A 23,390-nucleotide genomic window follows, 5' to 3' on the forward strand; every position below is an offset into this window, starting at 1 on the left:
ATTTTAAGGCTCAGCTCACGGAGAATAGAGAGAAGTTTGAGATCAGCCAGCAGGGAAGAAACATCTCCCTGCACAGCTCCAGGAACAACTCAGAGGTAAGAGTGAGGCTATGGGGATGGAGGAGGCCTCATTGGTTCTGGGCATGACCTAAAACTGCACCCTGTCAGGCAAGGGAGGCCTGGTGGTACTACCAGTGGCGTGGCAGCCCCACTTAAATACCAGGACCAATCACCTCCCTAGTGTAAGGTAGATCAGAGCTCCTAAACCCCTGCCCTCACCTTTGGGTGGGTTACTAGGAGGGTTAAGGGGGGTCTGGCATGCACAGTAGCTGCACTTGAGCCCTATGGGGTTTTGGTTCCTGGTGCAAGGGCCAGGCACACTGAATGAGCAGCACCTGAGTCCTAGGGGATTAGGACCCCAGCCCTGGGAGAGTGGAGTGAAGGTCAGGCATGCTTAAGGGAGAGCAGCACCTGAACCTGTTGGTGTGGAAGACCCCAGGCCCCCGAGAGAGGGGCACAGTTGTCCAGTGAAGGGCCAGGGGTGAAGTAGGCCCCTAGTTGAGCAATTTCTCAGTCCCATTCAGGTGAGGGCCACGGGATAGGCTCAAAAACCTGTGCCAGGGCTGACCAAGGGGTGGAGAGCAAAGCCCGAGGATCTCTTTGAGTAGGGTGAAGTGAATGTGGCCTGGATGGGCAGCATGCAAGAGACCGGGTGAGAGCCGGTAGAGTGCAAGAGGCCCAAATGAGGCGGGAGGTAGACTCAAAGCGGGCAGTATGATAAAGGTCCAAGTGTGTGCCCAGTTTGGCCCAGCCTTCAGCCAGAGTATCATCACTTATTGTGACATCTGTGAGGCATGGGACACGTATAGGGATAGTAGGAGCATGTATATATTGCCCATGGACATTTGGGTACATGAAGGGCAGCCTCCCACCTATTTAACATCGCAATCATTTACCAACAAGGTGTGGCAGGAGAACCAGGCGGGAGGTTTGTCCAGAGACAGGGGCAGGCCCATACTAGTACTGGGCCTGGAAGCCACCCTTGTCACAATAACCTTAGCACAGAGGCCAAATTTCATTTGGAGAAGGAAGCCAGTCTCACAATCGGAGGTGAACACTCAAGATCAGAGCTGAGTTTGGTCAAATCAGAATAGTTTAACCAAACTTTCCAAAGGTGAGAGATTATAGGTATGCCCCTAGAGGCATCTAAACAAGCAGCCTATTTTCCAGAAGTATTGAGAACACAATAATTTCAGATGATTCAGAACTCTGGGAATCAGGTCATTTACTGAGACCTTATTTAAACATGGTTTTTTGAAGCCAAATGCTAGCCCCTCATCCAGTTCAGCCTCCCACAGCAGCATATAGAGATGTCCTATTTGCAAGCACTGTTTGTTTACTTTAGAAGATTTAATGTAAATATAAAGAACATTATGAAACTGAAGAATAAACTGAGTCCTGAAAGGCATTTTAAGGCATATTGTTTTCAGGCCACTTAAGCTTCTCTTATATTTGCTTTTTGCAATAATCCAAAGGCAGGAATGTTCCTAGAATCAATGAATTTAAGCACGTTTATAAAATATTTGTGGAAAGCAAACTTTGAATTCTCATTCATCTCCTACATTTTAAAATATACTCTCATCCAACTAGAGAAGAGCTGTGTCATATAACTTATTTTCCAATCAAAACAGCTCAGACATTGAGCCATTAAATGTATTAGCAATACTCCGTGTTTGCAAAAGACACTGTTTGAAACATTTTGATATAAAAATATTGATTGAACAATGTTTGAAATATGGTAAAAAATCAGAGTTAAGTTACAAACAGCAAATGTCCTAAAATCTAAAATGACCAAAAACTGCTTGTGTTAACTGGCATAGCTCTACGCACTTCAGCCAAGTTTCATTTATTTACTCCACTCGAGTATTTGACTTTGAAACTAAATTTATGACAGTTCAATACTGATATCAGAGGGTTTGATGACAAAGTATATACCAGATGAAACATGGATGTAAAAATATTAAAATATAAAGAATATTGATTTAAATATTTCTAAAAAAATATGCAATTACAAATATAGCTGTATCTGAGATGTGATAATTGTGCATCAGAGTAAAATGGTGGGTAGAAAACACTTGCCTTGTGTTTTATTTTGCCTAATAAAAACCTATCATAATTGAAAGAAAATGAATTCCTCTTTTGGGGAAAAGTGACATTCACAGAAAGGGCTCAGGTCTTAAAAATGTCTAATATTAGCCACATTATTGTTGTCGGATATATCAGATACAGGTTAACAAAGCATATATACACTACCATTCAGTGAACCTGCATATAACCCAATGTTTCAGTAAAATGCTGGCCCTTCAAAATAAAATGGCTACTAACCTGTGCTGTGACTGTTCTGGGGATTATTTTGGTTAATTATAGCTTGAGAACACAGGTGACTGGACTTAATGGCTCATGAGGTCCCTTCCAGTCCAGTGTTCCTACACTTTTTAAAAGATGAGTGTGTGTATGCATGTGTGCAAAATCTGTTTATATATATAAACAATAACTTCCAGGACCCTTAGGGATTTATTTCTATTGTGCAGAATTATGATAATCTTACTCCATCCTTCAAACTGTCCCATCATTTCAGAACTGTTCACAGAATATAGTGTATTATTATTGGGATGCAAAGGTATTTTGTCAGATGGTCTTGTGCTGCATTAGGAAACTTCTCTGCTTGAACTCTTCATATTAAGCATAAAGTGTACCTGGGAAACTTATATTAAAATCCTGAATTTGAAAACCAATATAAAAATATATATGTACTTAATAATAAGCAATGCACTTTCTCCATGTCTTTTACACAGCTGTTCTGCCTAAGAGGGCTTCAGTATACTCCATGTGCAGTCTATTTAAAAGCTATTGCATGAGATGAGTATTTATAGTGAGTGCTTTAGAGAATTACTGTGTAAAGGCATAGAACTAGTGTAGTGTTGGAAATTGATATATTAGGCACTACAGGGCATGTGATTAGCTGGAGGTAAAAAAAAATCCTTACATGTACTACATTCTTCTGCAGAACAGGAGAATATGCTATTGTTTAAATAATAATACCATATGAAAAGGTTAATCATAGTCTGACATTTGCACTATTGAATAAAAACATACTTGTGCTGAGGCTGTGAGTTTCCTTGATTAGAAGCTCTGTTTCCTGCTGGGATCTTCTCCAATACTAAGACATCTTGGTCATGTTCTTTGAGTCTTACTGTATTTGCTTCCACATCCTACAATACAAATTTAAAATTTTTAATACGATAACTGTACCAGACTTGACTGCTTAACTACTTTTTGAAAACAAATTAATTTCAAATAACTGAAACTGAGGCTCAGAGGCCACCACTCTATGGCTGGTCCTTCCCTTTTCCCATTATGTATCCTTCTTTCCTACAGGGACAGTGAAGTTGGACTCACTGAGGAGACCCTGGGACGGATATGGAATCATGGGAAAGTCTGAAGCAGGGGCCCAGAGAAAGCAATCTTGGTTATGGAGTGGGGAGAAAAGAGATTTCCAGATCCAGCCCTTCTTCCTACCACTGAAATATAAAGACAACACAACTACTTCCTTCCACAGTCATTATTATTGGTCATTTGGTGTTTAAAATCTTATTCTTTGGAAGAATGTTTGAATGGCTTATGAACCTTAATTCCATAGAGCAGTGTTTCCCAACCTTTTCCATTGCATGGCACACTTACATAACTAAAAAAAAAATTGCAGCACACTGCCCCCTCCCTCTGCTCCCAACAGATATAATATGTTCGCTGCCATGTGCTGCCACTGCTCCATGGAGCGGGGGAGGGGGGGGGGCAGGAGGAGGGTGGTGCATGGCACTGGCACTGTTTCATTTACTCATTTATTTGTGTAACTTTTCCAAAATTCTGCAGCACACTTGTGTATGTTTGACAGCACACCACTGTGCTGTGGCACACCAGTTGGGAAACGCTGCAGTAAAGTGTTAGAGCTACTCAGAGTCCAGGGAAATCCAAAGAAACAACCCAGAGCTACATAACATGTAAGTTCAAAAAATATAAATGAAAATCTACCTGGCACCTAGATTTCAGCACTGCAGTGGAATCTTTGAAATCTTGGGGAAATTGGACAGCAAGAATCCAGGACAGAATCCAGATGTGAATACCTATAGCATCCTACTTCCCACTTGTTCAGATTAATTAAGTAGATTAGACAATATCATATAATTGTTCAAGTACAAACTCAATCTGAGCTCATTTTTTTGATATTCAAAAGGTACATAGATAGACCTTTTAGTACGGTGCAATAAGATGTTTGGTCTTATATATTATGGAATGTTTCTGATTAATCAGAATCAGAGTAAATGTTCCAGTCATCAACTTTACAGTTGGCTTGGAGCTACATTTTCCATTACCTTAATTTCTGTAAAAATATGAGTGGGCCATTTTTCCACATCCTGGGGGGACAATGCAAGTTATAATGCATTTAAGTTGCTACTTAATTTTTTCTTTAATTTTTCTGGGATGTCAAATGTATTTTATTTCATTACAGGTATTTCAGTTATCATACTCATTTGATTTTTTAATATTAATATTCAGATGACAGGGTATGAAAACACTTGCAAGTTTTGTCAGTAGGCTAGATGGACTGATTTAGGGTTAGTGACCTATCTGAACCAATACCTACCCGAAGTATTCTGTTAAAGTCCTCCTTGTCTACTCTCAGGAAGTGGCAATTGTCTTCTCGTAGAACAATAGATGCTGCTCTTGGAGCATCGTTCACTAGTGCTAACTTGCCAAAATCGTCTCCTTCATGTAGGGTACATACCACACCCTGCAAACAGCAAAACATTTATACACAGAAACCATCATTATAGTCCATTCCATTGAAAATCCATGTGCAAATACTGGACTTCAAAATCAAATACTAAAACAAATGTATTTGGCAGCAAATCAACAGCCAAAATAATGACTAGGAAACAATGCTTGATAGCTGGTTATTACTATTACTAGAGAAAGGAAAGATTAGAACAGAATTGGCTTGCTCTCTGAAATTAGATTCAGAGTGGAGGGTTCTTCTGGCCTTGCTGATGACAGCAAGTTGTTGATTTAAAAAAAAAAGAGAGAGAGAAACCATGAAAAATGAAGTTCAAGTTTGCTGAAGGCTGTATTTGGAGTAACATTCTTTTCATCAGAAATGGCTGTCTGCATTACTTATTCTCCCCTTCTTCCATACATTAGTAACCCATGCGTTGCTGCCTATATATGTGCTCGTTGGTGTTCTATCAAGTCTGCTCCGTGTTCTAATTAGAATGTGAACGAGTCACTTCACAGTCAAAGTTAGAGGCACCAGAGTGCCAGACTATAAAAGTTGGAACCATTATCAGCAAAGCAGTCAAGAATAAAGTTTAAGCTATAAATCATGGGGAAATGACCCCAGGCATAACATTAGAAAAAGATCCAGAAGGGCATGCATCTGACAGGAACATTCCACCTTGGCCTAGGGTAACAGTACTTAGCTATAGCTAGCAAAGTCAAAAGGACTATGTGTAAAATTTGGGTGGTGGTTTGCTGTGTTGAAAGTATCTGTATAGGTGTTACGCTTTTGTATCCTGGACCAATTTTTTAGTTGGTTATCAGTGAATAAAAAACAAAGTTATATTAAGAAACTTTCGTTCTAGTGTGCCAAGTACTGCTGTAAATAAACTTGTAACTATTCCTTATATTAAATGTATGTGTGGGATCTATTTAGTTGAGGAGTCACTGAATGTCCTGCAGAAGGTAGATTATGACAAAATGCCTATTTTTAAATTTTAAATTACTCTGTACTAGGGCTGTGCAAAGCTTCGGGTGCTGATTCGATTCGGAGGAGATTCGAGTTGATTCGATGGCTGAATCTCCAAATCTGAATCAAATCAGGGGACCAATTAAAAGGTCTGAATCTATTCAAAGCTCTCCGAGTAGATTCGGAGAGCTTTGATGATTTGGGCAGTCCCCACTAGCTGCAGCAGGGAGCTGGACCCGGACTCTGTGCTGGTAAGTAGGGGGTGGGGGAGGGAAGGCTGGAGGAGGGGGGAGGGGACCATGGAGGGACTCCTGCCAGGCCCCATCCCCCGCATGCTCCCCCAGCCCCCTGAGCACCCTCCACCCTCACCCACTCTCCCAGACCTGCCCTTGGCTGCCCCGCCTGCCCCAGCTCCCAGTTGTTTAACAAAAAGCCCCTACTCAAGGGGTGTTGCCAGTTGTAGTAAAGATAAGGTCTGTGCAAAGCAATTAGTATTCATTTTGGATTCAGCTGATTTGGGGGACAGTGATTTGATTCAGTAATTCAAATCACTGTCCTCAATCCATTTGGCTGAATTTGATTCAGAGATTTGGCTCCTGCCAAATTGGCCGGATCTCCAAATCACACAGGCCCCATCCCCTGCCCACTCTTTCAGTCCTGTCCACCCCAGCTCCCGGCTCTGGAAAAAAAAAAGCCCACACTCACTGCCTGCTGCTGGGTGGGGGGGTGATCCCCGGTGGCCCCCACTGCCCCATGCCATGTGGGGGGCTCTGTCATGAACCCCCTGAACCCTGCCTCCTCTCCCAGCCCCCCCATGACTGCCCCGCCTGCCCCACCTCTTGGCCCTTAAAAAAAAAAAAAAACCACAAAAGAACCACCCCTGAACTCATCAACTCCTGCAGCGGCCTTGGGGCTTCTGGGGGATTGTGATAGAGCCCTCCCACACAGCGTGGGGCAGTGGGTGGCAGTGGGGATTGCCCCTTGCTGGGCAGGAGCCGATGAGTCTGGGGTTTTTTGGTTTTTAAAGGGCCAGGAGCTAGGGCGGGTGGAGCAGCCATGGGGATAGGGGCTGGGAGAGTGGGCACGGGTTGGGGGCTCGTGGCAGAGCCCCCCATGTGGCATTTTTTTCCTAAAGAGCCAGGAGCTGGGGCAGGTGGAGCTGGGAGAGTGGGCGGGAGATGGGATTTCAGGATTCGGCTGATTTGGAGCAGCTAAATCTCCGAATCAGATTTGGTGGAATTGACTCGGGACAGTGACTCAAATCACCAAATTGAATCGCTGTCCCCCGAATAGGCCGCATCTGTATCCAAAGCAAATACTAGCTGCTTCGCACAGGCCTACTCTGTACTACAACTGTGGATGTAATTACACCAATACATATACAGACTAGCCAATTGCTCATTAAGAATGACAGGGAGGGTGGGCAGGGATGAAGCATCACCACCCACCTGCTGCTGCTGCCTCCCAGGAGCGGGGATGGGGAGCTTGCCCCACTGTCCCCTCCATCCCCCTCTGACAGCACACCTTGTCACCTCTACCACCACTGGCCTTGCCCCCCCTCCCCCCCCAGCTTGGCTCCTTGGAGGTGATGCAGTGCCACCATGACAGAGGGGATGGAGCTGGGGGGCAAGGCCAGCAGTGCTGACCTCAGCCCTCCTGCTCTGTCCCCTTCATCATGGTGACACTCTGCTGCCTCCGAGGAGTAGAGCCGTGGGGGAAGGGGAGACAGTGGCACTGGCCTCACACCCCCACTCCATCCCCACCATCATGGTGGCCCTCTGCATTCTGATTGGTTGTTTCACTAATGAATCAGAGTACTCCAAGAGTATTATGGACAGACAGACAGACCGACTAAGGCCTTTATTATATAAGAATAGTCCGTGGTGTATCTTGAAATCAAGTATAAATCAACTGCAAACATAGAAATGAAAAATAATATTTACCTTATTTCCCCAGCCAATTCTGACTTGCTGTTAATTAATGTCTTTTCTTCTAAAGTTTAAGACTGCAACTCCACTAATAAAAGGAACATTAAAAAGTCTTCATAAAAACATACCTTTCCATAAATGACTACATTTACTGATCCCTTTAGGATAATGTACCAAGAAGTACCTTCTTCTCCCTGATTAAATACTAGAAAAAAAGAGAGAGAAAAAAGTATGGGGAGAATACCGTTACATTATTAATAAGTAGGCCAGATTCTGCCCACAGTATAATTCCAGAAAAACTACTGTAGTCACTTAAGTAAGTCTTATTAATTTGAAAAAGGTATATAATGATTAATTTCCTTTTCATTTGGAAAAGGAATGCTAACCCTTTTATAATATTGGTATGGATTTTATAACACCAGCAGCATTCGTTTGGACTCTGAAAGGTGATGAACATTCTAACCTAATCCTTCATGTGCAGAAAACCTAACTTTTACCATAGTTTCTCTCATATAACACAAAACATTTCCCCAAAAAGATCTCCTAGAAATTGCAGTGTGCATTATAGTTGAGAAAATATGGTTAAAGCAGTTTCTACTACTAGCCAGGCAAAACCAAAAAGTGAAGTCTGCACCGAATACACAGGATGCAAAACAGTAGGGCTGTGCAAAGCTTCGGTCCCTGATTCAGTTTGGCAGAGATTCAGCCCGAATCAGTAGCCAAATCTCCGAATCGAATCAGGAGACCCTTTAATATCTCCAAATTGCATCAGAACCCTCCGAATCGATTCGGAAAGATTTGACGATTTGGAAATAGATGAAGTTTTAAATGTTTTTTCTACATACCTCAAGGTACCATGCAGCTTGTGAATGCTGAGATGCTGGGGCGTATAGAGCATCCCACAGGAGTGTGAGGGGCTCCCAGTGCGCTTGGCAGCAGACCTGGAAGTAAGCCTAAAGCACTTCTGGTCCACTTCTGGGTCCTCTGGGGAGTGCACAGGACCCCGTCCTCCTGCCCAGCTCACCAACTGGTGCCTCCTGGGTCTGGGGAGGGCACCCGGGGTCCCCCATGGCCGATCACTGAGCCAAAGGGGCTTGGATGGCTCAACAGCGGACCTGGAAATGGACCAGAAGTACTTCTGTGCTTCTGTGAGAAGCTCCATCCACCCCACCACTGCAACATTCATGAGCCACATCTGGTACTTCGAGGTATGTAGAAAAAACATTTAAAGCTGTGTAAATGGCCGAATCTCTGATTCTCTGAATCAGCATCGAATCTTCAGATTCGGATTCGGCCGAATCAAATCAAGGACAATGATCTGAATCAACTAATTGACTCACTGTCCTGGATTTGGGCTGAATCTGAATCGAATATGGCCTGTTTTGCACACCCCTACAGAACAGTGAGTATACTTGGCTCCCTAGCTGCTACTACTTGGTTACTTACTACAAGGGAAGATCATTTTTTCTTCAGCCTGCCTTTCAAAACCAAAGTGTGTATCTTACTCCCGGATGCACTGTATGTGATAAAATATTGCATTAGGTACTGTTTTTCCACATAAAAAGTTCACTACAATCATTATATTTTAAATACTATTTTACATAGAAATCTGGGCTTCTGAATGCAAAATAGAAAATAATTACAATTAACTGTAGTCAGAGATAGGTCAAAAGCTAAACCCAAGATTAAGAACACCCAAATACTAAGGGGAGTAGACAGTCAAACAGATATTAAGAACTATGTTTGCAACAGGCTCCTGCATTAAATAAAAAGCCAAATCAATAGCCAATACCCAGGCTCAAAACATCTAGCTGTGTATGGTTCAAAGTACATATCCAGGTTTTGCAGTTATACTTTCAATACTAACCTGTTATATGCAATGAAATTGGGATAAAATATGATACGATCCCTTTTACTTACAGACAGTTCCTGCTTTGGGATGTGACTCAAAGATCAGAACGCCCGCTAATTCTCGTTTTACCTTAAAATAAAGAGAAAAGAATGATAGTTTTTCTATGTATTTGATTTTTACAGTTAATTTCATATGACATAATTTGGCAGTAGGCACCATTTTGCTCCCAAGTATGTTGTTCTATAATGATCAGAATAATTAATGTCTTTAAACTCTCCATCATAACTTTCTAAAGGGCACAGATTCAGAGAGTTTGAGCTTTGGCCTGGCTTTTAGTTGCTCCATTCCTTCATTGTGAGTGTTTTTCCTTGGTTTTCTTTCTGGCATAAAGTGTTGTTCCATAATCACCTGCAGCTAACAATTTTGATAAAAGTCTGCTTCATTTTGCGTTGAGTTTGAGCTGACCAAAACCATGTAACATGAACCTCTGCAGATTCAGATGCAACTGTCTCTTGAATGTACACTTTCCATACTACTGAAGACAAAGAGAAAGCTTCCAAGGGGAACAGGGTCAGACTCCACATATATTTATTTATATACCCAGATAATGGCTTTAAGCCATCAGTTACAATAGACAGAGGTGAGAAAGCACTGTGCACCATTTGGAATCCTTACAAGAATTTTATAAGCCAAAAGCCTCCAGCCAACCTGCCTAGAGGCACCACCATCATCATAGTTCTGGGGCCCTGTGTCTCAAGTGTGGGTGGCTTCTTTGCTTGGGTGGAGCTGCATGAGAAGGCTCTATGGGCTCTCAACTTCCATCCCTTTTGCAGCCAGCAAGAGCCTGCAATAATTCAACTTCTTTTTTTTGGTAGTGAGTCATATTAAAAAGTACTTACTGTGGTAGAAAGATGAGACAAGGCCTTAATGTGAATAAGTTCTTCATATATAATTTCTAGATCATCTACAGTTCTCTGGCCAGGTCTACAAAGAAAAGATAAAAGGACAATCCAAAAAACAGAGAAATAAAAACCAAACCAAACAACAAAATAAAAACTAAATGAAAGTGTAAGGCAGTGCAAAATTGTGCCGATTGTCTTCAGAATGAGACAGAGGTCCAACTAAGTGCTAGAAATTGGTGAACTATTAAAGTAAATGGTCCCTTGGTAAACTTTATACCATAAACTCTAAAGTAAATACTGAAAATAAAATGTCTCTTATTAAAGGAAAACAAAATGAATAAAAAAAAGAGGAATATTGAATATGCTTCAGATTTGAAAGTCATCCTCCCACTAGTGTTGCTGATTAGAGATAGAAGAGAACCTCAACAATAATATCCTGTGAATGTTGACTTGAATAAGAAATGTAATTTATTTGGCTGGTTTTGTACCTGTATGGATATTCCAGTGTACTAATTTCTAGGAAGCACGTACTTGGAATTGAGTGAAATTTGAGTGAGTAAATGTGACTATTTACACTAGAAACCCGATTCTCTGTGTTATGATCTTCTACCAAGGAAACAACAATATCACATGATCTGAGTGTCCAGTCAGAACCAATGGAGACATTTTGAGTTTTGAAACGTAAAAGCCCACAACAAGCATTTGGTAAATGTTCTACAGATTAAGAACGAGATGCCAAATTATTTGACCAATGAATTCATTCAACAAAATTCTATATTGCTCTCAGAAAATTTAAGAACAACCAAGGGAAAGGGGCTTCACTTTGCTGACTCAATTATTGTCTCAATTATTTGCTGTTAAAAATCACTAAGAAGAATTAAGAACACTCCAGGGAACTGGGCAGAGGAAGAACCAGCCCACTGCTGCTGTTGGTCTCCCAAGCTGAGCCCCATTGCCCACACAGCCTAGCTGGAGTAGGGGTGGAGTAGCTCTGGGGCTCTCCACACCCCCAGGGCAGCCTGAGGCAATGAGGACAGCAGTGATAGCAGACAGGGGAGGGGGAAATGCAAGGAGAGGAGAGGAAATGTGCTGCTGAGCACAGAGGGGAGGGGAGGGAGAATTCTTACCTGATTCAGGGACTTTAAAAGTCCCTGGTTGCTGCTCCTGTCATGTGGTTTGAAAGGGGGCTGCAACCTTGCCACTGCAACCCCTTTGGATCTGCCCTTGGATACACAGTTATAAGTTTGACTCAATTCCTTTACTACTCAAAGTCTGAAATATCATCAGAGCCACGTCAATGTCTAGTGACCACTCCCTAGCCATTCAGTGCAAGAAAAACTGCACAGGCATCATATATTAATAGCTACTTCATCTGCACTAGGTACAAATGGTAGAAAAGCAGAACTGATTCTTTTTCCGAAAAGGAATCCTAGAAATAGGGTGTTGTGTTCAAAGTTGGATATACAGTAAGGTTTATATATAGGATGACTGGAATCCAGAAACAAAATTAGGCCAGGATGTGAAAGATGCATATTTCTGATACAACAAAAGATTTGAAAAGTCTGTTAACAGATCCCCAAAATAAGCACATGACAATTATAGCTGAAACCCCCACAGCAGAATCTACTTTACACTACAGTAGAATCTACTTAACAGGGATTCTGAGTGGACATTTTTTATCAGAAGCATAACAGCCTAGGCGGCAGTAGCAGGGGCAGGGGCAGGGGCAGTGACAGGGACGGTGGCAAGTAATGGGCTGACTGCAATGGCTCCAGCAGCTAGGCGGGCAGCAGTAGCAGCTGCTGTTCATGTACATCCTCTGGGTCCAAAGTTCTTTATACTAAAGGTTTTTACCCAATTAAGTGAAAGTTCCATATAAGTAAAGACATTTGTTGAGTTTAACAATACCCTTACAGAGCTACTCTGAACTCATCCTATTACCGATCAGGTCCCCATATCACTGCAAAAGGGCCAAACACACAGCATGTAGCTGGAATGGAAGTAACACTGGGCATGTGTATAATCCAGAGGTGTGACTACAGTTTGCACAGACAAACCTGAACTAGCTTTATAGTAATGAGCTTGTAGCAGCAGCTGCACTGTAGGTGGTTCTAGCCTGCCCAGGGCCCTGGATACATACATGACAGCTGAACCAACAGCTAGAATCATAGTGGAACCTAAGCTAGCTGAAAACTATCCTACATTTGGAATACAGCACATCAATGATGGACTGCCACCAGCCCAACTGTGCTGGTAGAGGTAGCTGCGAGAAGTCTGGTAGGGCAATGGTCAAAGAAAATAATAAAGCTGTTAAATGTTTTTACTTTGTACATCTTTATGCATCTCCAGAGCTTTACAGTGTGATTTTTGCAGCCTTTGCATTCCCATAAGAGGCATAAACATAAGGCGCAAGGCAGTGCCATGCTCTACTATGTTGTCCTGACCAGCTCCTGAACAGGAAACTGTATAGCTACATTTGTGCAAGGCTGCATGCAGATCAGTTAGTTCTGCAGCAGATTGTGTGCAGCACTACATGAATGTGGCTACACTTCTTGCAATTCAAAGCTTGTACAACTACTCCTAGTAGCCTTGTGCCTTACATTGCTGTACTATTGCACCACACACGGTGATATACCTATAGGTCTGTATATCAGCTCATTGACAGAACAATGATTTTGGCTTGAGATTGAAGCACAAAGACTGAACCACTACTAAATCACCAGAAAGAAATTAAACAGCAGACACTGTAATCATTTTGAAGCAGTTCCTTGAGAGAGGACCTATTTAAACAAATTTCCCATTTAAGTGATTTGCATTGTATTTAAAGCTGATATACAAAGATCTGTGCTTTTCTATTCATATTTTGAGAGATTAACGCAATTATTTTTGGAATGTGTAATGTTTGTGCTTATTTAGGTGTCGCAGCATAGATTCTAGATGAGGTTCAACAGGAAGGCTAAAAAGAGAGGGGACTCTAATTCAGAGACATAAGGGAGAAAAGAAAATTTCAAGGTAAGGCTTGGAAAATGGAGGCAGGGGAATCAGGCAGAGAGATACCACATGACAGCAGGAACTGCAGTGGAGGAGGCTCACACGCCTATTTTAAAAAAAGTTTAGTTCAGATTTCTAAACTCTTACTTTCTGCTGTGTATGAAGTCCAAAGCATTAATAATGCAGTTGAATATTTGGACAGTCCTCAAAGATATGTAACAGTGGTCCTTTTTGGTAAAAACTAAAAATCTAAAAAAAATAAATAAATCATACAACAGGAGATGCCAGTATCTAGAGGGTCAGGAGAGTCATATTAGAAATGAATATATTGCTCTACAGGTTCTCTGTCTAATCACCTGTCAGTTCCACAGACTGCATAAATCACAAAAGAGAAAGAAGGGAGAGATTTGCTGTAGTGCCTAGCAATCTTTTCACTCTGGAGTTACAGTATTTCATCTTTTCCAAAAAGGAGTTGGATGGAGACTTCTTTTGGATAAAAGTCAGAGTAGAGAGGTCATGTTAAATATAAGGTATACTGACCTCTCATGTCTGCCAAGTGAGCTAATTTTTTCTTCTGTTCTGCTATTACCAATGGCATGTACTTATTATTGCACAGATGAAAGGCCAACTTAGGATAAAAGTAACATGGTTGGAATTATGCTTTTCTTACAGAGAATGAAATAATTTTTAGAAGGAAAAACAGAAACTGCTTTGGTACTGCTATGCCCTCTAGTGACTCAAAATGTTCACTCATTTTGCTATTGCCAAAAGCAATGGTTTCAAAATTCTGTTATCCATTATAAGGCTGAAGACCCCAGTGATCTCAGTTGCAGAGGGGGACACAGAATTCAGTCCACTGTATCCTACTCAATAAAACAACCTCCCCATCCATACCAATACATTATACTGTTCACTATATTACCTTTTGCTGCAATAAGACAACAGGCAGTAATGCTTTAACAGTTAAACTTGACATTATTTTCATAAGCAAGAGCATCAATGATGTTTGCAAAGCAGCCTGTATGGGTTAAGTAGAAAAATACACTGACATTAACATAAACACCCTCTTACATAAAATTTAAAATATAAAGGTATACCATCTGATTGCATTAATTTTTCTTTGGTGGTGGTTTTTTTTTTTTTGTGAGACAAGCAGATATATTCTTCTGTCAATGTGCTCATGGGTCTCCCATTAGTGTCAGTAATGGCACAGCATACCACATTGGTGTTTGTAATGGATGTACCTAGTTTTTACTTCTGCTTCTCCAGATGTCACATGGAGAGACATCAGGCATCACTGCTTCTGTAAAACCTATGTGGTGCCCCACTGATGTAGATTTGTAGGATCCTGCTGTGTAAAGACCTAGTTTCTGCAGGGGACATTCTCACTGCAATGTCTGGTTATATACAGGATAATAAATGGGGATAGATAGAGAATCATGCTACACATTAATAGATGGGAGAACTCAAGTGATATTAAGTGATCGATAAATACTGTTCGCTGCTTGGGGAATTTATCAAGGTCAGAAACACTGAACTTCTTTGTTACTAGAATGTGGACAAAATACAGAATTTACTTAACTATCAAGGAACCACATACCTGCTGCCGTATCACTGACTATCTTTATTATACTACTGACCACAAAACTTTAGGACAATAAAAGCTGTGAGAAAACCCAAAGGCCTGATAATATTGTATACATTGCAGTGACAGCTAAAATAAGTGCATTTATCACAAAGGTTCATATCTTTCCACCAAAGTTTGTAAAAACCCTATTTACCAGTGCTATGAAAGGAAAGCAGGAAAAAGAATCGATTTAGCTGTCACTAAATTGTTTGTGTATTGTTTGTGTGTGTGTGCATGCCTTTGCTTTTCTGCCTGTGTGCATGTGTGTTCTCTGACTTAGCATTGAATGGTAGGGTAACTAACAGTGGGTGAGAAGGGGCACAGAAATTGCTTGTTATACTCCTGGTATTGAAGCAAACAATCTAAATCTGTCTCATTCTTTCAGTGCTTTGAGACAAGTTTCTTAAAGTCCATATACCACATGTAATATTAAGCAGATATCAACACCAAGAAATGGAGAAACAGTTCATTCTGAAGTGCATTCTTTACTTCATGTGTTAACAGTAACCCTTGATTTCTTAGAATTCAGCAGTGAAAAACCTCGCAGATGCATGTAGAAAACCAGAATATGGTTTTTAGGGAACAATTCAGTGCAACTGTCCTCACTTAAAAGGGGTCAAATTTGGCATTAGAACTGATATTTTTCAGAAGTGGATATTCTTTACTTGGGGTTTTTATGGTACTCATGGTGCTACATAAAATGACTATATATTACATACTGGACTATCTTCCTATGTTTAATATATTTTGCTTGTATTTTCCTTTCCATGGATTGATATATACCACCCAAGGTAAAGTCCCAATAACAATGATATTTGATTAGACTTCAGGAAGGCCTTCGATACAGTATCCCACACCATACTGGTGAACAAGTTAAGAGGCTGTGATGTGGATGACTACACAGTCTGGTGGGTGGCGAATTGGCTAGAGGGTCGCACCCAGAGAGTCGTGGTGGACGGGTCGGTCTTGACCTGGAAGGGTGTGGGCAGTGGGGTCCCGCAGGGCTCGGTCCTTGGACCAATACTCTTTAATGTCTTCATCAGTGACTTGGACGAGGGAGTCAAATGTACTCTGTCCAAGTTTGCAGATGACACAAAGCTATGGGGAGAAGTGGACACACCGGAGGGCAGGGAACAGCTGCAGGCAGACCTGGATAGGTTGGACAAGTGGGTAGAAAACAACAGGATGCAGTTCAACAAGGAGAAATGCAAAGTGCTGCACCTAGGGAGGAAAAATGTCCAGCACACCTACAGCCTAGGGAATGACCTGCTGGGTGGCACAAAGGTGGAAAGGGATCTTGGAGTCCTAGTGGACTCCAAGATGAACACGAGTCGGCAGTGTGACGAAGCCATCAGAAAAGTCAATGGCACTTTATCATGCATCAGCAGATGCATGACGAATAGGTCCAGGGAGGTGATACTTCCCCTCTATAGGGCGCTGGTCAGACCGCAGTTGGAGTACTGCGTGCAATTCTGGGCGCCACACTTCAAGAAGGATGCGGATAACCTGGAGAGGGTACAGCGAAGGGCAACTCGTATGGTCAAGGGCCTGCAGACCAAGCCCTACAAGGAGAGACTAGAGAAACTGGACCTTTTCAGCCTCCGCAAGAGAAGGTTGAGAGGCGACCTTGTGGCTGCCTTTAAGTTCATCACGGGGGCACAGAAGGGAATTGGTGAGTATTTATTCACCAAGGCGCCCCCGGGGGTTACAAGAAACAATGGCCACAAGCTAGCAGAGAGCAGATTTAGATTGGACATTAGGAAGAACTTCACAGTTCGAGTGGCCAAGGTCTGGAATGGGCTCCCAAGGGAGGTGGTGCTCTCCCCTACCCTGGGGGTCTTCAAGAGGAGGTTAGATGAGTACCTAGCTGGGGTCATCTAGACCCAGCACTCTTTCCTGCTTATGCAGGGGGTCAGACTCGATGATCTATTGAGGTCCCTTCCGACCCTAACATCTATGAATCTATGAATCTAGTCAGCACAGGTATAACGGTGTACTTATGAATACTGAGAAAAAACTTTGCTTATGTAAGGGCCTTGTTATACCTTACACTGTGAGCCACACAAATGTTGATCTATGTTACTGCTAGCTGGAGTTTGGAGCAGTCACGCTTCAGGCCAACAGGGGCCTGGAGGATTAAAAGATAAGAATCCACTCCCCCACTCTTTTCTGGGCTTTCCCCCTGCCCCCAGACCCCCCCACCCTTGGGGCTTCCCGCCTGCCTCTCAGGGTTCTCTCCTGCCCCCTGCTGCCACAGCTGCCACAGGAGCTGGGCAGGCAGGTTAACCCTTCTCTGCCTGCTCCCCTGGGAGAGACAGCCACCTTGTGGCAGCCACCACAAGCAAGGGAAGAGGCAGTGAGCGGGGACTTGGGGTGCTGGGGAGGGCGGGACCATGGCCCTGATCCAGGCCAGCAGGGGAGAGAGAGTGTGGAGTGTTCACACTAAGGTGTTATACAGTGGCTACACCATAGTGTAACACAAGGTGGTTAGCATGCACTAGAAATAATCCTACTTTTGGATCATTCTAGTTTGAGCCACATAATTGGCACGTCTATACATGCATTTGATCTAAGATCAGTTTACTTGTGAGTAAACTACTCACAAGTAAGCACTCCTGGGCAGGCGTCTACACATGCAGGGAAGTGGGAGAAGAATTGCTGCTATTCGCAGCAAACTTTCACTTCCTGGGGCCCTGCAATAGGCCCCTGCCACCACCAGGGGGAGCTCTAGACTCCCTTTGGGTGCTAGGCCCCACTGAGCCAGGAGACAACTGTCTCCTGGCCCGGGCTGGGACATTACATCCTGTCCCTGGTGACAATATCCCCTACCTTAGCAGCAGGGAGCTCCTGGCCCTGTCTCCCCAATCAGGGGCAGGGGACTTGAAAAGAGCTGCAGGGGAGGGGCAGATCCCACCCTGCTGCCCTGATCTGCCAGTGAGGCAACTAGCAACTAGCTTGCTGCTAGCTACCCCACTGACAGATCACTGCAGGGGGCTGGGACCTACCCATCCCTGCAGCTCTTTCCAAGCCACATTTGGGGCACAGGACAGTTCCCAGCCCCTGCTCCATGATTGTGGGGTGGAGGCCAGGGAGCCTGTTCCCTGCTTTGACCAGTGAGCATGGAGCTGCGTGGGAAACAGGCTGGGGAGCTTGTTTCCCGCTCAGCTCCATGAGCAATCTCCTTCCCCCTGGTGGTCGGCTGACCAGGAACAGATTTGCTCCTGGTCAGGCATCTACACAAGCGCTGCTGTGCCATTACTAATTGCAAGAAAATTTGCTACTTGCATTTCAAGGTAGCAAATTTACTTACAATTAGTGAGGTTTACTGCTCAGTAACATGTGCCTGTGTAGATGCACATGCTTATTGTTCCATAAACTATTCTACTTCACAGTAAAGCATCCCATGTAAACACGCCCAATGAATACTTAAAACTAGTTTCAGGTGTTAATCTGTGGACAATCCAGGTGTTAAGAGCTCCAGGAACTGCCCAAAATTACCATGCAACAAGGTCTTTAGGCTACACATTTGTGGTAACTTGGGGTGCAGACAGAAGTGACATTTTTCACCAGGCTACATGTCCTTGCTGTGTTCAGGGAGAGATGCTCCTCAGTGCACCACACTCCCACTTTTATGTGCCAAACCCAGAAATGCAGATGTAAAACCACTCCAGGGATATCTCCCCAAGGATGTTCTTGAGACCTCAGTCTCTGGTATGCTTGAGAGAAGCCACAGGGGACGGCAAGTAGGAGCAGGAGTGGGTGGGCAGGGTGGGCTCAGGTGTTCCCCTCCCTAGAAACACCAGGGAGACAATGTAGACATATCCTAACATCACTATAAATTTGCAGCTTTAATTATTGCTTTAAGCAAGGGTGTCAAATGTACAGCCCATAGAGCCACTTTATCTGGCCTGCTGGGTTACTGGTGGCCCACTGAAAGTTGAGTCGGGTGTGACTGGGTGAGTATGGCCTGCCAGAGAATGGCCTGCCTTTGGGCCCCAGTAGACATGGTGATTGGCGGCATGAGGGTGTGCAAAAGCTGATACAACCTTGGTTGCCCTCCGGACACTTTACCCATGTTGGACATACTGCACATCCCATGCCAGAGCTAGAACTGCTGTGAAGCATGTGGTGTAGAGCAGAAGGCTGGCTCCAGTGTGGGGCACCTGACTCAAGTAGTATTTGACCTGTCACAAGCCCTACAGTCCAGATCTAGCCCAGGGTGCCAAGTGAGTCTGACACCCCTGGCTTTAAGAATCATACTGTTAACGCAGTGAAGAGTGCAGTACAAAACTGTCAAAAGAGAACATATTACAGTAGCACCTTCAAGGTTAAACAGCATGTGTCATGCAAATTTTTCTCTCTTTTAGGTCGACTTTTGTCATTATGGTGTTTGGCTTTATATTATGCCATAACATTGAATTATGGCCCACTCTCATTCATGTTACAGCTAAGTATATTATATAGAAATTAAAGAATAAAAATTAATTTTCCAGTTGTCACTCGTATACTGGAGGACTGAAAAGCCTACAAGTTAGAGCCGTGTTAGTTCTAAAATATTTTTCCAAGAACGTACTACAGGTCTGCACCTGCAATAGCAGACACAGGGGGCTGTGTTTGCTGCTTCACGAAAAGCTAATTTCACATTCACAATGTATGTGTGTTTTTTAAATACCAATAGCAACAAGAGCCTGCCAAAAAATTCCCTGAAGCTCTATTCTGTTTTTTAAACTATAGAACATTCTTTCATAGTTTGACAGTTAAAATGCTGCAGTTAATGTAATAAACAGAGAATTTTTTAAGTCGGCTGTCAAAACAAGTGACACTTTTTGCTAGCCAGTTTCAGATTTCGAACAATAGAAAGTACCTTTCAAAGCAACAGCTTCATTATACAATCAAATTCTCAAAGTAATCTTCTCATCAAAGAATATTGTCTTATTTCTTTCAGGGTAATTATATGAGTTCTTCAACCTCTCAGAAAATAGTGACTATTATAAAACGCAGCTGTGTTGGTTTGAAAATTGTGGATCCTGCTCCGGTCAATGAGAGCCACCTCCTTGAACTTATCAGCCAGAATGGTGTCTACTCAAAATTGCCAGGACTTAGAGGATCCAGTGATCTTGAAAAGGCTCAGCACTTACAGTCATATACTATAAAGTAAGGATCTTAACAATTGTTAATATGGTATCACATTCTATGAATTTGCTTTCATGAGCGCTGGACAGTAAAAAGCAGCATGTCCAAAAGAGAAGGACACAGAAGATGTTCCAGTACTATGGCAATCTTCAGAGGTTGCCCATATCTCACGAAAAATCCCCCATGAATATTTCAACAGGCTCCTTTCACAGCATTGTTCCCTTCCCCTTGTAACTCTCTGCAAAGAATCTGGATGATAATCCACATTGATTGGGTCAGCATTAATTTATATAGATGTCCTGCACTGAAAACCACCATGTGAAGAAAGGTTAGGTGAACAGTGCTGAGATGATTGCTGATGAGAGCAGGAACCATGAACCATAAACCATGGAACCAACAGGAACCATGCTGCCATTTAGTGGTGAAGGGCAAGGACATCACAGGTCTGCAAAAGCACAGGTCTGCTAAACAGACAGCTCTGGATTCCACATCTCTCAGGTAACCCACTTCTCTTGTGTTTCAACATCACCATAATCATTATTTTTATTATTTTATATTGTCAAGTGCTTCACATAAATGTAAGGAAATGCAGAGCTGGCCTTAGGGATCTGGTGCCCTGGGTGAACTTGTATTTTGATGCCTCCTCCCCAGTGCCCTTCCCCCAGGTCAGTGGTGCAGGCAGTGGCAAGCAGGCAGGGACACAGACCAGCGAGGAGGTGGAGCCACCCACACTGCTTAGCCTGGCTCCCCTGGAGCAGTGGCTAGAGTTGGGGGGGGGAGCTGGGCAGTGCAGGTGGCTCCACCTCCTTGCCAGACTGTGCCCTATGCTCCTGCCTGCCTGCCCCTCTGACCATGGTGTTGCTCAGGCCAACTCTCAGGAAATGCCAAAAGGAAAGGAAAGGAAAAGTTCAAGAGATCTCCTGTTCAACTGCAGGGGTGTCATGACCCAAAGGTCTGATTTTTTTTGTGTGTGTGCTTTGGCACTAAGAATTATCCCCGTGGGTATACAGCTTCGTTGCACGGAGGAGTTCTGCTGCGCAGAGAACCCGCGTGCAGGGAAGTGTTCCCACCACTTTGCAGCGATCTTTGCAGGGTGCATTTCCTTTGCAGCACAGAAATGCACGGTGCAAAGGTTTCCCGCTCGTCGTATGCAAATTCGTGCCCCGCAATTGGCTAGTTCTAAATTATTCACACGTGGCGGCTAGCGATTGGCCTGCTAGCCGTATAAGAGGCTTGAGCAGTTTCCGCCCAAGCTGAAGAGGACTCTGCATCCATCTTGTGGGGACTCTGGGTGTGTGCGGCAGGGTAATAGAAACCCTGTGTGTCGCTCAGAGGGGTTTGGCGGCCTGATCCACCGCCCACCTCTTCCCGTCTTCGAACGGAGCCTACTATAAGACGTAACGACGAGTTTAATGCGCGCTTGTCCTGGACATCCGGAGTTTGTCTGCGTGGAGCCTAGCAACCTCCACGTGATTGTTCGTGTTCTGTCTGCGTGGAGCCTTGCAAACTCCACGTGTGTTCGTGTTTTTTGTTGTAACCGCAACTCAAGCAAGTTCTCATCCTGCACCGCGACCATCTCGGTGTAAGTAAAATAATCTTAAAATCAACCGTTACGTGTCTGTGCCTAATTCTAGCTCGGCGCCTGCCCTCTCCAATCCGGCCTGCTTGGGTTGCTGGCCACAGCCCGCGTGCAGAGCGACGAAAGCGACCCGGGGTCAGACCTGGCACTCACATACTGAAGAAAGCAGTGGTGAAAACCACTGTGGTAGTAACTGGAGCAGCAATAGCAGAGGGAGTAGTGACATCCATGCAGTGGCGGCAACCATGGGAATGGCAATGGGGCAAGCAGCCACAGGTTAGGCGTCCAATTACTGTGGCAGAGGTGGCTACGGGGCAAGCAGCTTCAGGGTGAGCCAGGCTGTGTTGGCACAGTCCTCCCTCACCTCCTGCTGCTGAGGGCCATGTGTAGCCCTGAATTCTACAGTAGGCCCCATCCCCCACTAGCCATGCTCCCAAATTCCACAGCCCACTGGTAGCCCAGCAGGCCAGATAAAGCAGCACCATGGGCCAGAATGGCCCACAGACCTTATGTTTGAACTCTTGTTCTACTGCATTCTAGTGCACCTTTGTAGTGGGAAATCTTTCATTTCATTTTGTGGAATTTTGCTAATGACCTCAAAGGGAGCGTGATTGGTCCTGCATACATATCTTTCTTGAACTGATCTTTATGACCTTTACACAATTAGTAAAATTCATTGAAATAATTTGTTAAATTCCATTTACCATGTAAATCCCAATGAAACGTGCCTTAAGTGCCAACCAAAGAAATTATTTGCCTAATAAAGAGGGGGGTCTCTAATTAAGGGTTAAACAAACCAAGTATCTTAGCAGCCACTATGAAATGGTCACTTAAAACATGAAGTTATTGACTGTAGATTAGGAGTAGGCAAAATGGAGAATCTGGCTGGCAGTCCCAGCAGCCCTTTCCCATGTTGCTGCAACTGGTTTCCATGGAGACTCCAGGAGCAGTGGAGCCATGACAGCGTGGGGCCAGCCCCAGCAGCACTGCAGGGCTTGTGTCTAGGGAGGGATAGGGTTGCCAAGCCTCCTGGATCGGCCAGGAATCTACCAGAATCAGCATCAATCTCTCAGCAACTACTGAAAGCAGTCTGGGAGATTGATATTGTGAACGGGTTGAATAGTACAATTAATGACTAGAGGTGCACCAATACATTAGTCCCATATAACAGTATAGGCAATTGGCTTTTTTTGGCTGATGTGGCCGATAATGTAAGTGATAAATGCCCAGTGCATGCACGCAGCTGCAAAGCAGCACTCAGGAGGCAAGCAGCATAGCCCCACAGCGTGGAAAGCAGCAGGGTCCAGTTGGTAAGTCTGTTGTGAGGGAAGGGGCATGGGGGACAGGTAGGATAGATCAAGGCCTCAGTGGTGAGGGAGGGAGTGGGGCTGGTGCTGCACAGCCAGAGCAGTGTGTGGGATGGAGCTGTAAGTGGCTTGTCTGGGGGGTGCAGGGAGGGGGTGGCATCTCCTGCTGCTGCATGTACCCTGGGAGGGCATGGCAGTTGTGCCCCTGGATCTGGCTGTGGGGCAAGGGTGGGCTACCGCTGTGGGTTGGGGCCGAGGGCGGTGCTGGGCTT

At 44.0% G+C, this 23,390-nt stretch overlaps 1 protein-coding gene across 4 annotated transcripts in view; it reads right to left on the bottom strand.

Annotated features, from left to right (window-relative positions):
- RAPGEF4 (Rap guanine nucleotide exchange factor 4) overlaps positions 1 to 23,390 on the bottom strand; it is a 308,065-nt gene that overhangs the window by 64,813 nt on the left and 219,862 nt on the right. For all 4 annotated transcript variants that reach the window (XM_019480320.2, XM_019480321.2, XM_006265237.4 and 1 more), the window contains 5 exons: positions 10,479 to 10,563; positions 9,648 to 9,708; positions 7,856 to 7,932; positions 4,702 to 4,848; positions 3,156 to 3,271 (listed from right to left, as the gene is read on the bottom strand). In XM_019480320.2, coding sequence (XP_019335865.1) covers positions 3,156 to 3,271; positions 4,702 to 4,848; positions 7,856 to 7,932; positions 9,648 to 9,708; positions 10,479 to 10,563 — 486 coding nt within the window. The remainder of the gene's footprint in view (positions 1 to 3,155; positions 3,272 to 4,701; positions 4,849 to 7,855; positions 7,933 to 9,647; positions 9,709 to 10,478; positions 10,564 to 23,390) is intronic.

Source organism: Alligator mississippiensis, chromosome 4, assembly GCF_030867095.1.
Source record: "Alligator mississippiensis isolate rAllMis1 chromosome 4, rAllMis1, whole genome shotgun sequence".
In the NCBI taxonomy this organism is placed as follows: Eukaryota; Metazoa; Chordata; order Crocodylia; family Alligatoridae; genus Alligator; species Alligator mississippiensis.